Source organism: Harpia harpyja, chromosome Z (genome assembly GCF_026419915.1).
Source record: "Harpia harpyja isolate bHarHar1 chromosome Z, bHarHar1 primary haplotype, whole genome shotgun sequence".
NCBI classification, from domain to species: domain Eukaryota; kingdom Metazoa; phylum Chordata; class Aves; order Accipitriformes; family Accipitridae; genus Harpia; species Harpia harpyja.
In genome coordinates, this window is record NC_068969.1 from 7,045,541 (window position 1) to 7,058,880 (window position 13,340).

General features: G+C 39.2%; 1 protein-coding gene across 1 annotated transcript in view; it reads left to right on the forward strand.

Moving 5' to 3' along the window:
• SFMBT1 (Scm like with four mbt domains 1) overlaps positions 1–12,688 on the forward strand; it is an 80,412-nt gene extending 67,724 nt beyond the window's left edge. Inside the window, exons 12-21 of the mRNA XM_052777431.1 lie at positions 632–745; positions 2,160–2,202; positions 3,461–3,525; positions 4,995–5,134; positions 7,008–7,117; positions 8,873–9,048; positions 9,812–9,990; positions 10,171–10,416; positions 10,936–11,064; positions 11,961–12,688. Coding sequence (XP_052633391.1) covers positions 632–745; positions 2,160–2,202; positions 3,461–3,525; positions 4,995–5,134; positions 7,008–7,117; positions 8,873–9,048; positions 9,812–9,990; positions 10,171–10,416; positions 10,936–11,064; positions 11,961–12,101 — 1,343 coding nt within the window. The 3' untranslated portion in view covers positions 12,102–12,688. The remainder of the gene's footprint in view (positions 1–631; positions 746–2,159; positions 2,203–3,460; positions 3,526–4,994; positions 5,135–7,007; positions 7,118–8,872; positions 9,049–9,811; positions 9,991–10,170; positions 10,417–10,935; positions 11,065–11,960) is intronic.
• Positions 12,689–13,340: the final 652 nt, after the last annotated feature.

A 13,340-nucleotide genomic window follows, 5' to 3' on the forward strand; every position in this document is an offset into this window, starting at 1 on the left:
AGCATCTGGAGCAAACTCACTGCTTGCTGAATATGGGCAGCAAATCACCATTTCCTCAATGAAAACACAGCAAAAAACCATTTGCATTGTCTGTTTCCCAATTAGCTTTGCATGGCAGTGCTTTTTTAAGCTAGGCAAAAATGGCATTTGTGCCTTGCAGTGTGTCCATGCTAGGCTAGTGCACTGTGTGAAGTGCTGATCAGTGTCTTTTAGAAAGCGAGGGCCTTGTACCATTTTTACAAATGAGCGACTTGCGTTCTGAGCAAGCTTTGGACCTAGGAAGAAAACATTTAAAGAGGTTATTCATTAAGATAGAATAGGCCTATGTCAGCCGTTCTCCATTATAATCCCATTTCTTGATTGGAAGTAACATCAGCATGCACTTACTATGCACTGTGTGTCTCTGCTAAACTGTGGATGTCAAATTCCTATCTCCAGCCTTTAGGAGGAAGCAAAGGAGGTCAGGAAAGAATCTGATCAATAAAAGGGGATGAATAAACAATTGATATTGTGTTCCAGATACACCATAAGTAAAAGCAGCTTCACTGGCAAACATAGAGGAAGCATTAACCAAATGAGGTTTTTTTATTTTTATGAGTTGCTTCAATTTTTGCTTCTCTAAACTGAACAGGCTCCAAGAAGCCCGTCCCTGACTGTATAGTGAGCGTGGAATCCATGAATATATTTCCAGTGGGTTGGTGTGAGACGAATGGATATCAGCTCAGACCTCCTCGCAAAGCAATAGGTATCAGTTCTGTTCTATTTGCAGTGGTTAGCTGGGTTGACAGAGATGGCAAGACCTTCAAGAGTAGGCTACTGCAGAATTATTGCTGGCATCACTGATTTTGGAAACGTTCACCATGTACAGAGAATCCATGCCTTGTGCAACTGTTCCCCTGGCTGTTAGGTCCAGTTGGAATCCATACAACTCCAAAACAGGCAGTGTTGGCTTGAGACCCTTGCATGCTGTACGAGCATGTGGAAACGATCCATTAGTCACAATAAAGAAATCATATCTGTGTGTATGCACACACACCCGTGCTATGCATATACTTTTGTCTGAGTTGTTCTTGCCATGTATCTGAACCTGATACTGATTTTACACTTGCACTTGTGCAAGTAAAATTAATGCCATAACAAAACAGTGTTGAGTGTGTATACATTTTGGAGTTGAAATAAAGGGGACTGGCTTTCTAAATGGGCCAGATGGTTATGATCCCTTAATGACAAAATGTTGAAAAGTAAATCCTACCTGTTTTAACTACACTAGTAAGTAACATAAGATAGTGTCTTCTCTCAACTGGTTAGTGAGCTCTGTTTATTAAAGTTTAATGGGAGTTGGAGAAACTGAAGAACTTTCTGAATGTTTATTAAGTAAGATTGGGATGAGCTGTCATGTACTGGAAGTCAAAGCAGGAGAAACTTACCTGAGACATGTCTGCACTGCCAATGACAGAGGAGGAAGTGGGGGCAACCTAATTAGAGAAAAGACGCTTTAAAAAAAAATCCAGAAATTTATTGGGGACAAAGCCTGAAATTGCTGAAGAGGCACGTGTTGCATTGCCTTATTTAATATCATTACCTGATTGTGAAAGCCAGAATTAGCAGGTGGACCTATCACCTAGTTGACTTTCTTAGTTGCAACAGTGTTTTCCTCCACAGCAATTGGCTTGAGTCGTATATGTTTCTAACCAGCTAATTTCATTCCATTTCAAAGTTAAACAGTGTTGAAGTTTCTTGGGCCAGTAAAGTGGAGAGTTAGGCCTATGAACCTAACCTTTGGTTAGGTTTCAGCACCTTTGGGTGCTGAAAAGGAAAGCATATCATTCCTTTTTGGCTGGTGTTACAGGCAGTTTAGGGCCTATGATGCAAAGAAAGATGCACAAAAGGTGAGATTTCCTAGAAGACTGGGGATATGCATGCCTGATTTAATGAATTTTTAGTGAAAGTTGAAGTAAACCTTTTGGGTTCCATCAAATTACATGGGCCAGCATGTCTCTAGTGCAGACAGGTCAGCTATCTAACATTGTGCTGACTTTGAACATAGATTCTTTTTGGTGTATAACTTAGAAGAAATGAGTCTAGTATATATATTGTACTAGAAGCTTCATTTGTATGCCTCCCATACTTTGCTGTTTATATTTTCTTCTTCCTTTCAGTAAACAAGCAGAAAAAAATTGCAGTAGTTCAACCAGAGAAACAGTAAGTAACAGGTTTTTTGCTTTTATTTTTTGTTGATTTTTTTTCTATTTGGTAAATCATGTTTTCTTAGGGGAGATTTAACTTTACAGAAGTGCTATACTGAAGGCTGAGAGATTCCACAATCCATTTGTCTTAATGCTGGTAGTTCCTGTTGATGTTGAAAAAGACTTCTTGCACTGCTTTAGTGGGAGATAGAAATCATGGAATTTGTTTTTTAACAGTGCTAGTGCAACTCAGCTGAATTATTGAATAGGTCAAGTCATTGACGTTCTGGGGTTGAAATTGTTGATCTTTCATTTTTAAAAGATTGCATTATCTGTGAGTATTGGAGTGCATTTAAGAAAAACTAGCCTGATCTTAAGCCTGTGTTTGTAAGTTTGTGCTTGAGCCTTTTTTTTAATGGTGATGAATAGGGAAAATTACTGGATTCCCTTTTGGTTGTATTCCCTTCTCAAATAATACAGTTTCTGTACTGTAAACATGCTTAGAAAATGTGGCTGCCTTAAAATGTAGCTGTGATTTTGCACAGCTGATCAGAAAATTTGGCTTTACTGCGAGTCATTTAGTAGATGAACTTCTAACAGTTCCTTCCCAGATTAAATTTGGCCCAGACTAGTCAAAAAAGAGAGTTCTACTAATACCTACAATTTGTCTATAAACTTTGTGTCATGCACATGAAATTCCTTTGTGTGAGCCTGCTCAAAAATGCTCAGTAGAATGCCTGACAGTTGGTTTTGACTCTTCCAGCTTTACAAACACCAGATCTGTCAGTAGTCCTGCCAATGTTTTCATTGCTCCTAAAATACTGAGCAGACTGTTCTTCCTTGTTTTGTAATTGGAATTCTTACCAGAGTACTTGAATCATTTTGGTTGTATTTTATTTAAAATCCATCTTTTTCAAAATGCCTCAGATAAGACTGTGCACTGCCTTGTGCCATGAAATGTGAAATGAATTTAAAAGGAGGCAGAAGATGTCAACTATTGTCAGTAGCTTTGTGTGGTGTGTTTATCACCATGGTAGCCCATATACTTCAAGCAAGGAAGGATTGCTGCTAGCTGTAGGAGTACAGTAGTCCTTTCCAAACTGAATTTGATAGTCTTCGTATGTTATTGTTGTGAAACAGGGGAGGTATAAAAAGCAGATTAATAAGGCTGGACCTGGAGAAAAAAAAGAATTTTAATGGTTGGGTTTTAGTAACTGAGAGGTGACTATGCTTACCATCTGTCCCTTTTCCCAATCTTACTCTTTTCATTTCAGAATTTTGTCTTCAAGGACAGTTCATGATGGACTAAAGAACCAGGAACTGAACTCGTCTGACTCAGGTATTGATCAGAGAGGGCAGGCTAACAAAGACAAAATCCTGTAACAGTTCAGCTGCCTCATTGTTCAGCTGCTCAACACTCTTCTCTTAGGGAAGAGGAGGAAAGTGTTTGAAGATTTTCATCCCTTGATGATTTGTTGAACTTCAAAAAAGAATGAAACAAAAAAACCCATACAATTACTTGTGTCCTGCAATTGTTATGTGCATTAAACCTGGAAATTAGATTTTCACACCAGAATGCCCCCCCCCACCCCCAGCAGAGGATATGTGGAGCGAAATGTGTAGCGTGACCTATGCAGATGATTTTTTTATTGTCACCTGTTATGTTTAATAATGTTGGGAGAAGCGTAACAGGCGCACTGCATCTGTGCTTTTGAGTTGTTAGATTCTAGCTTTGGGAAGCAGGTTTGTCTGGTTTTTATGATAACTTCATCATGATAAACAAAAGCAATTCAAACAGTAAACTGCTTTGTATGCCAGATGGCGAAATCTAATAATTGTCTAAACTGTTGCAAGAACGAATATGATGAATAAGTACATCTGCTGGTGAAGCAGTCATACAGATCTATCTGTTTGGCAACAAAATGCCTCTTCCGCTGTTTTCTGTACAGTGAAATGCACATCTGAAGCTGCACCAAATGCAAGCTTCATAGAAACGATTCATGCTTGTTTAGCATTTTAATTGGCTTTTAATAGAGTCAATGTAAATTTGACTTCATTTATTTATCTACCAGTTACCAACTACTGAATTTAAGATCTTTAAGTGTTAGTGTTGCTCAATTACGAAAAACTACAACACTGCTAGGGTAAAACAATTTTGTATTTATACGTAAGTATCTTGCAATACATATTATACATAACTTTAATTTTGAGCAGCGTTGAATTGTTTAATAGGCTTAGAAAACTTGATGTCACTCATCAAAGGTCACTTCATCAGTTGCTGCATCTTTTGTTTGCTGATAGAGGGAAAAGAGTCTGAAAATGCAAAGCAGTGTGATACTGCAGTTTAGGATAAACAGTGGAGAATAACTTTGCCAGCTTCTCTGGTGGCAGAAGTTTGGGGGAGACATAATTACTTGACTGTGAAATTTATCAGGAGTTGCTCTGTAGGAAGTCCTTCTGCTACCAAAAGGTTGTGGTTGTCATCATCTTGCCTGTTTGCACTGGTGTAATACCATGAAGCATCAGACTAGCCAGGAAGAATTGTTTCTTTTCTGATAAATGACCAACTTTATTTCCTGTAGTTTGACAATTTGCAAGCATGTATATGAACTACGAAAAATATTTTGGCAACATCAAATAGCTAATGGTGTCATTGTAAATGTGACACTGAAGCTACCCCAAATTCATGTCATTCAAGAGTTTTTACTCTCCTTTTTCACAGCAAACAAAATATTACGTATTGCAAGATGTCACTCTGCTGGGGAGGTTGTAGCATGTGATTTAAATCTTTGCTTTCTCCTTTCTCAGTGGTAATTAATGGAAAGTACTGCTGCCCAAAGATCTACTTCAACCACCGGTGCTTCTCAGGGCCTTACCTTAACAAAGGCAGGATTGCAGAGCTTCCTCAGTCTGTGGGACCTGGGAACTGTGTTCTTGTTCTGAAAGAGGTGAGGTGGTCATACATAGTGGACTTGCATATAGCAGTGTATCATAAATGCTAGAGTGTCTCTCTAGTTATAGATGGGTAATTAATAAATTTAAGCTGATAATGAGTAAAGAGGGGGTTTTGCATAAAATCAAGTATAAATCATGGACTGTTTTATGAATGGCTGGAAAGAGTAAAAGCCTCTCATTTATCTGAGTTACCATCAGCCTTCTACTGCTAAACTTTATTTTAGGTTAAAACAGAGTAACCTGTAATTACCACAATCAAGGGAGTTAGTATCTTTTTATAGCTGTAATAAATGCTTCAATTTTAATTAACAGAATTTAGGTTCAGATAATCCCAAAATTCCTTTACAGTTTGCACTGTTTATGTTAAAACAGAGGAAATACAGATTTTCTTAGTAGAAATGGCAAACTATTTTCGGTAATTGGAGAATTAAAAAAATTCTGTGTTTTATAAGTTGGATATGATTCACAAAGATCAGATGAAGTTGTGGTTTTGCTTTCTAACATAACTGAGGGAGGGGAAGAAGGAGAAAAAGGCCATTCTTTAATGCCAAAGAGCCTCTTTTCCAGAAGGTGTTTCACAGCAAATTTACAGATACTTTAATGCAATAATTATTTTTCTGAAATCTCCAAAAAGGTCATGGGATGGTTGTCATCTGACCTGAGAGGGTGAAAGTTTCCCAAGGCATAACTATGTGTGCATACTTGAGCTCTCATGAAACAATCACTTTAAACGCAGGAATTGACTCAACATCTCTGGAATTTTTACCTTCCCTATCACATAACATAACTGGGAGAGACCTTAAAAAAGACTTTCCAGCAGACATGCTGTAAAAGAAGAGTCCGGTGGACAAGAGTCAAGCTGATTATTGAAAAAGTTCTGGGTTTGCATACAGAAAAGTACTCCATCCTTTCTGCAAGTTTCAGTACTCTGATGTAAGCACTCCAAAAGAGCAAGTGTGAGATTCTGTGGCAGCTTCGTTTAACCTCCTTCACTGCCTGAAAGCAGAAAGTCTGCACAAATCCTGCTGATGTACAGATGCTGAGTGTTGCTAAAAGTTCAACCAATATGCTTGGTTGCATTCATTTCAATTATGACTCTTGCTTAATGTATGAATCCTAGAGTGAGTTTGGTACTTGCATTATGTTTAATACTCCTCTTTTGAACTGTGGACTTCTGGACTGCTGCATTAGTAGGAATGAAGCTGCAAGTTTGGTTATGTCAAGGTTCTGATGCACCCAATTTGGGAATGATTTGGAATAAGCACATACTGAAAATAAGAAATACAATTTGAATGCACATTTTGTGCTATCCCCCACTAATTTCAGGTTATTCACAACATTGAGTTATTTTACAGCACCAGAGAAATTCTCATTTTATTATACTACAGGCCTTATCATGAAAGCAAAACAGAGGAGAGCTTAAGATTCTGCAGTATGATTTTGTAGCAAGTAGTGGGTTGGCAGGCAGCAAAATCCTGCAGTATTTTTTGGCACATCTTCACATGTCAAACAGTCTCTAAGATAATCACTTAGATTTACCCAAGGTTATACAAGTTTTGTGGTATTCAGCCCCAGGGTTTGATTTAGTGATGTGTAATTCAAGGGCAATGACTTGGAAATTGCTAAATACACTCGTGACTCTACAGACAAATTCTGAAGGTTTGGCAAGGCCCAAAGTGTCGACTGCTCTCAGTTTTCATTTTGGCAGTATCAGGAGGTATCTGTAATCCTGCTGTGAATGAATGCTTTGATGCTAGATAATTTGGACTAATAGAAGTAATTTCCTATTCTACCCTGGCACTTTAAAACAGATCTATTGTACAAGTAACTTACACATGTTCTCTCCTCTTCCGTCCCTCACTGTAGGTTCTCACTTTATTGATCAATGCAGCATACAAACCTAGCCGTGTCCTGCGAGAACTGCAGTTGGATGAAGAGGCTGCATGGCATGGGCATGGAGAGACCCTAAAAGCCAAGTAAATTCTTGTCCTGTTCTCCCCTCTTAGTTGATCCCAATAGCAATGTTCTCTGCATTCTATGCTTTAACTTCTCACATTTCAGAGAAGGAAAAATTGCTTATAGCATATCAAGATGCTGACAGCCATTAAAATTCCACACCTTTATAAATTTCTTTATGAATTTCTGGTGAAGTGCATCTGATTTTAATGCTCCTTAATATTCCAGGAGTGCTCTGCTACCGGTGCTACTGGCATGTAAGCAGCTAGTGGTCAAGTAAGAATGGTGTGATACTGGCACAACATAGCATATACAGTGGCACACCTGCAGGTGAAGTTTAAGATAATTTAATTCACCTGAAGATAATTGTCAGTATTTTAAAGCAGAAGCACATACTGCTTAGGAAGCTTGTCAGAATTCCATGGCATTTCCACACAAACTTCTCAGTGGAAGAAGATTCCTCTGAAATTAAGTTATAGCAGTGCTCTGAAATGGCCTGGCATGGAAGTCTTTCTACAACAGCCTAACCTAAAGCACTCCCTAGTTTTCCTGCTGAGCTTTTTGGGTTGTAGCTTCTTTGCAAGATTATTCTGTGGCTAGGAAAAAAAGCAGTGATCATATTTGCATATATTTGATAAATCCAGATATTCCTTTATAGTCTAGCGATGGTCTTGTAATTAGGTCACTGTGTTTGCATACTAGAGATTAGATTTTTCCCACTGTGCCATAGCACACTTTCCTACATAGTTCTGAACATGTCAGTAATTCTTTTGTTGGATCAGTTTCATGTGTAAAAAGACATCTTTCCATGTATTGGAGGATTGCTTTGGGTTTGAACAATAGGAAGATCATATGAAAGGTTAATGTAAATAGAAGATGTAGCTGAAGAATAGAGGAAAAAAAAATTGTTTTGGTTTCACTGAAGTTGCTGTTTGCTTTCTTTTGTCACAGTAGTGACACTAGGGATATCTGGACTATGATGATATAGCTCTTTTTTCCAATGCATTGACTAGATACTTGCAGGCCTGAGACATCCCTAATAGATATCAGCATGTGCCAGTAGCTGTGCTGGAAGAACAAAGCAGAAATGATGAATGACTCTGGCAGATACTTCATAGTGCGGCTCTGTCAGTGTTATGGCAAGGCTGACAAACAAAAAGAAATCTTTTCTTAATTTACATCAAACAGGACCAATATGTGGAGTCATGGCAAGTGACTGTCCTGACGAATTGTGCAGCAGTTAGATGAAAGCTGATGGGAAATGTGACAGTAGTTCATTTGTTTGCCATAGTATATGCATGGAATGGCTCACTAAAAGCTGTCTGCTGTTACCTTTATTAGCTGAACTAGTGCACTGTGTCTTGGTTTTGGGAACCAGCTCTTGGTTTTAGGGACCAGCTGTCCACATCACAGTGGACACTTCTGCAGTCCCATAAAAACAAAGAAAGAACAAACCATCTGTGAACAAAGAAAACAAAACATGTAAACTCTGGGATATTCCTCTTAGATGATACTTTATAGTTGCTGGCAGGGCAGTGTTGCTGTGTTTGGTACTGCAGGAATCTCTCTGGTGCTGGCTTTTTTTCTTTGCTTGGGGTACCGTCATAAGAGATGGGACTACCGGTTTCCTGGACTTGTCAGTCCATGAAGTTCCTCATTGCTCAGATTTTCCCTCGGTTTGATCTCAAAGCAGTATTCTTGTACACCTCTCGATGAAGTACTTTTATCCTGGTAATTAGAGCATTCCTGAATTACGACCATATTTTCAATGCTAGGTACAAAGGGAAGAGCTACCGTGCAACTGTGGAAGTTGTGAGGACGGCAGATCGGGTGGCAGATTTCTGTAGAAAAACATGCATCAAGCTGGAATGTTGTCCAAACCTCTTCGGCCCTCAGATGGTGCTGGATAAGTGTTCAGAGAACTGCTCTGTCCTGACAAAGACTAAATACAGTGAGTAGGTCGCTGATATCAAACTGAGGTGGGACTTGGGGTGTTATATTTTGGTTTCTTCTGGCTTTGGCTTCAGAAGGAATCCAAAATACATTGCTTTGCTTACATAAGGAGCAGCTCAAGCACTACATAGAGAGGCCTACAAAATACCCATGTGCCAGGGTGTAGGGGAGAAAAAATTAATTCTATATTAAGTGGTAGAACCATGGCTTAACTTTTTGTTGTGTGCTTAAAGCTCTATCTTTTTAAGACAACTTTTGGGACAAGAACTGACTCCAGTATTGTAATTTAAGTGGCATTGTAATTGCTTTTACCCATTCATTGTGGAACAAAACACCTTCAAGCTCTTTTCTTAGCTTTTAGTTTTTTTAGGTTTTTTTTAAACTAACTTTAACCATTTGACACTGTGAGAACAAAGTGCATTGAGGCCATGTTTAAAAACTACAAAACATCACAAAAAGCGCCATTAAATTGGACCAAGTCTGTGGCTGATGATTTTTGTATAAAATCTGATAATTTGGGGCTTCTCAAAGATAAAGGAAGTAAATCTTTATAGGGCAAATAAAATTGATTAGTAACTCTTCTTCCTTGAACCAAATTGAAGAGGAAGATACAGTCATACTCATTTTGAAGTTTTGCAGAATTGGGATTTCTATTGGGAAATGTCCTTCTACTGATTTTTCCAGTCCTGACGATGGACAAACATAACTAGTGACATTGAAGGTGCATTTCAACATGATGCTCCTTTCTTCTGTCCTGGTAGCACACTATTATGGAAAGCGGAAAAACAAGCGGATAGGTAGGCCTCCGGGTGGCCACAGTAACCTGGAAGTAGCCATGAAGAAACCAAATAAAAGACGGAAGAGACGAAAACATTTTTTTGTTCATAAGAAAAAACGTTCTTCTGCTTCAGTGGATAACACTCCAGCTGGATCTCCCCAGGTATGAGACTGGCAACAACTTTAATAGATGCGGTATGTGATCTTTGACCAGCTTCATTTGAAACAACAAAGTGTTTGTTCCTTGTAACCTCAGGTTACAGCTGACAAATGGGTGGCAATTGTAGCTTTTGTCCTAAACTACCATTTTCTTATTTCATCACTTCCCCCCCCACCTCTACAGGGCAGTGGAGGAGAAGAGGAGGATGACCAGGATGAGGTAGATGAAGAATCTCTGACTGAGGATAGTACCTCAGAGCACCAAGACGAATTGCTTGAAGAATCAGAGGTATCGGAGAAGAAATCACTATCATCCTCTCCTACACAGAGTGAACTGTCTCATTCCCTGGCTCAGGACCGAGACAAGCGGAAGAGGAAGCTTAGGACCTTTTCCTTTTCTGATGATGAAAATAAACCTCCTTCACCAAAGGTAACTTCGAATGTAGATTTCTGTTCTAGCTTGCTCAGTGTTGGGCAAGCATGAATATCTTGGGAGCATTAATCATCATAAATGTGTTCTCATAAAATACTCTATTAACCCATAAAGAGCATTGTGAAGACAATACATCATGATTAAAAATCATTATTTTTCTTACAGTCATATTACAGGACTGTAATAAAGGCTAAACAGAAAGCTCTAGGTAGAATGGTGAGCTTTCCATTTCCCAGCTGTTAGCACTCCTCTTGGTTCAACAGGAGCAGTGATGTGGTGTCGACCAAATCCTGGTTTTAGATCCCTACTTACTGGCTCTAACGGTGTTATAGCCTCCACCCTCAGCACAATGCTGTTCTGCACATCTCTGCTAACCAAGAAACCTCTACAATTTGAGCTCTCATTAGAGCTGTATTTAGCAGCTGAATATTTGAGTGTGGGGGAGTAGAGGGGGGTGTAGGTCCATTGCATATGTAAAATTTTGAGAATTCTTTTTGTGCTGGGTGGCTTGTCTAGGACATAAAGATGGAAGTTGCTGAAAAGCTGCAGCTGGACAGTAACCCTCTGGAATGGAGTGTGGCTGACGTTGTACGATTCCTCAAATCCACTGACTGTGCACCACTGGCGAGAATTTTCCTTGATCAGGTATCATTTTCTGTCTGTTAAAATGTTGAATCTGTCACTTTTCTTCTTATCCTCTAATGAATCACAAAAAGAAGCTAGTTTAAATTTTATAATAGGGTTGTGAGAAAACAAATGCACATGTAACCTTCTGCAGTTTGGGAGAGGAGAGTTAAGGGAATGACCAGAATTTTTCAAGTTTCTTAGTACTCGGCGGAGGACGTTTTGGTCTGTGGGGCATCCAAATCCCTAAACTATAGAGAATGCCTACAACCAAGCACCATGAAGGCAGGAGCCTGTTTTCTAGGAGTCAGATTTTTGCAACTTGTGTTGCATTTTCCAAATGATAAGTATTTTCCATTTTGCAGACTAACTGCAGGTATCACAGTGTTGTACAGCTGTACAACAAGTGAATGTTTTTGTGTTAAAGTATGACAACTAAAGTACAAACATGAGTCAAGTTAACATCGTACATGCATCTTGGTTAAAATTTTCCATAAAAAACCCCCATAGAAACATTGTCTATCAAAACTGTAATACTAGAACTAATGATGAGTATGGTTTGTGGTAGATGTTCCAGAAAATGTACTTTTCCCTGTAGAACCTCTGTTTCTATAGAAAGATGCAGAGGTTAGGTAAAATGACTTTCTGCATTAAATTTCCTTGGTTTCTATTGTTAGGTTGATTTTTTACAATAGCTTCTCATGAGATTCTGTCCCTTAGCCAGTGAATTTGAGCTGACATTTTAAGAAAGGAGTTAATTTGTTGTGAGAAAGAGAGATTTTTAAGCTGCCTGGAATAGTATGAAAGAAACATCTAGTTCACAAATGGTCATGAATCTGCAATTACAGCAAGCCAAAGCTGAAGGAGCAGGGAAAATAAAAATGCAAAGTCACTATGGAGTTTTTGTCTTCTGACAGGAAATCGATGGCCAGGCGCTGCTGCTGCTGACCCTGCCCACTGTTCAGGAGTGTATGGACTTGAAGCTTGGGCCAGCTATTAAACTTTGCCATCACATTGAGAGGGTCAAACTTGCCTTCTACCAGCAGTTTGCTAACTGAGGAGCAGCCAAGTTGAAGCGGACCTTTGAAGCACAACTACAAAAACATGCTCCTTTCTCTCTAGCAAGGAAAGCCAAATGAAGTTAAACTGAGGCCCTGGTGACCTAAGAGCATCTGTCAGCCTCAGTTTTTCACTTTGACAAAAGGAAGACAACATCTGGAACAAAATGCCAATGCAAACATAGGGGCTACTCTACCAGCTGCCAGCTCGGGAACACAATAGTCTCTTGCTCTATGGTTCCCTTTTTTTAATGTATTTTTTAATGACTACAGAAAAGTCTCCTCTGGTGGGAAATGACATTTCAATAGTTCTGTTGGCACGGAACTTTAAAAGGAGAAACAGATCCTGTTTACGTTAGCATGTAGGCTGCCAGAAATAACCTTTCTCTGTTCCTGATGATTCACAGAATCCCCTTCCCTCCCTGTGGACGAACACTTGCTTTACCACAGCACTGGCTTTGGAATGTGCTCTTTGCACATTCATGTGTTAATGTTGAGTTTTTTAATGAATTTGTTCATTGTTAGGACAACAACATGGCCACAGGGTTCTGAATGTACAGTATAGCAAGAGTGTGGTTCCTTTGGGGGGCGGGGGGGTTGTTTATTTTGGGGTTTTGTTTCATTGTTGGGTTTTTGTTTTGTTTTTACTACCTCTGTAGCCTGAACAGTAGAAGTGATGAACTAAAAAGGGAGGGAACTACTTCTGGACAAATTGTCTGTAGCTGCACAGCAGTCTCTCTTCTGTAGGCATGTCAGGAGTACAAACCAAGATCAGCATACAGAGCTTCTCTTCCAAAGCTTTAGCTGAAACCTGTGTAGGCTTTACCTGGATGTTACCTTTTTCCCAGATGTCAGAAAACTTAATTATTTTGCACTTCTCTTACAGACGGGCTGTAGGAAAAAAGGAAGGAAAGAGAAAGTGCCTCTGCATTTTCTATATTTTCATTGTCAGATAACTTTTTTTTTTAATTGTGTGACGTTATTTCCTTTTTCTTATAGCAAACAGTTGGGCCATGTACACAGAGCCTGTCAGCAGACTTTTGCTTTGCTACCTGAACATCTTTTATAGAGAATACACTAAGGAAACTGCGATCAATAGAGGACTGCAACTTAGCTCTGCCAGTGTTTGCATACTGGAAACTATCTTACGAGCATGACTTTGTATTTTTAACTATTCCAGCTGCTCAGGATCAGACTTGATGAAAATGTGGGGGGTTGGGAAGGGGGTTGTGTGCTTTT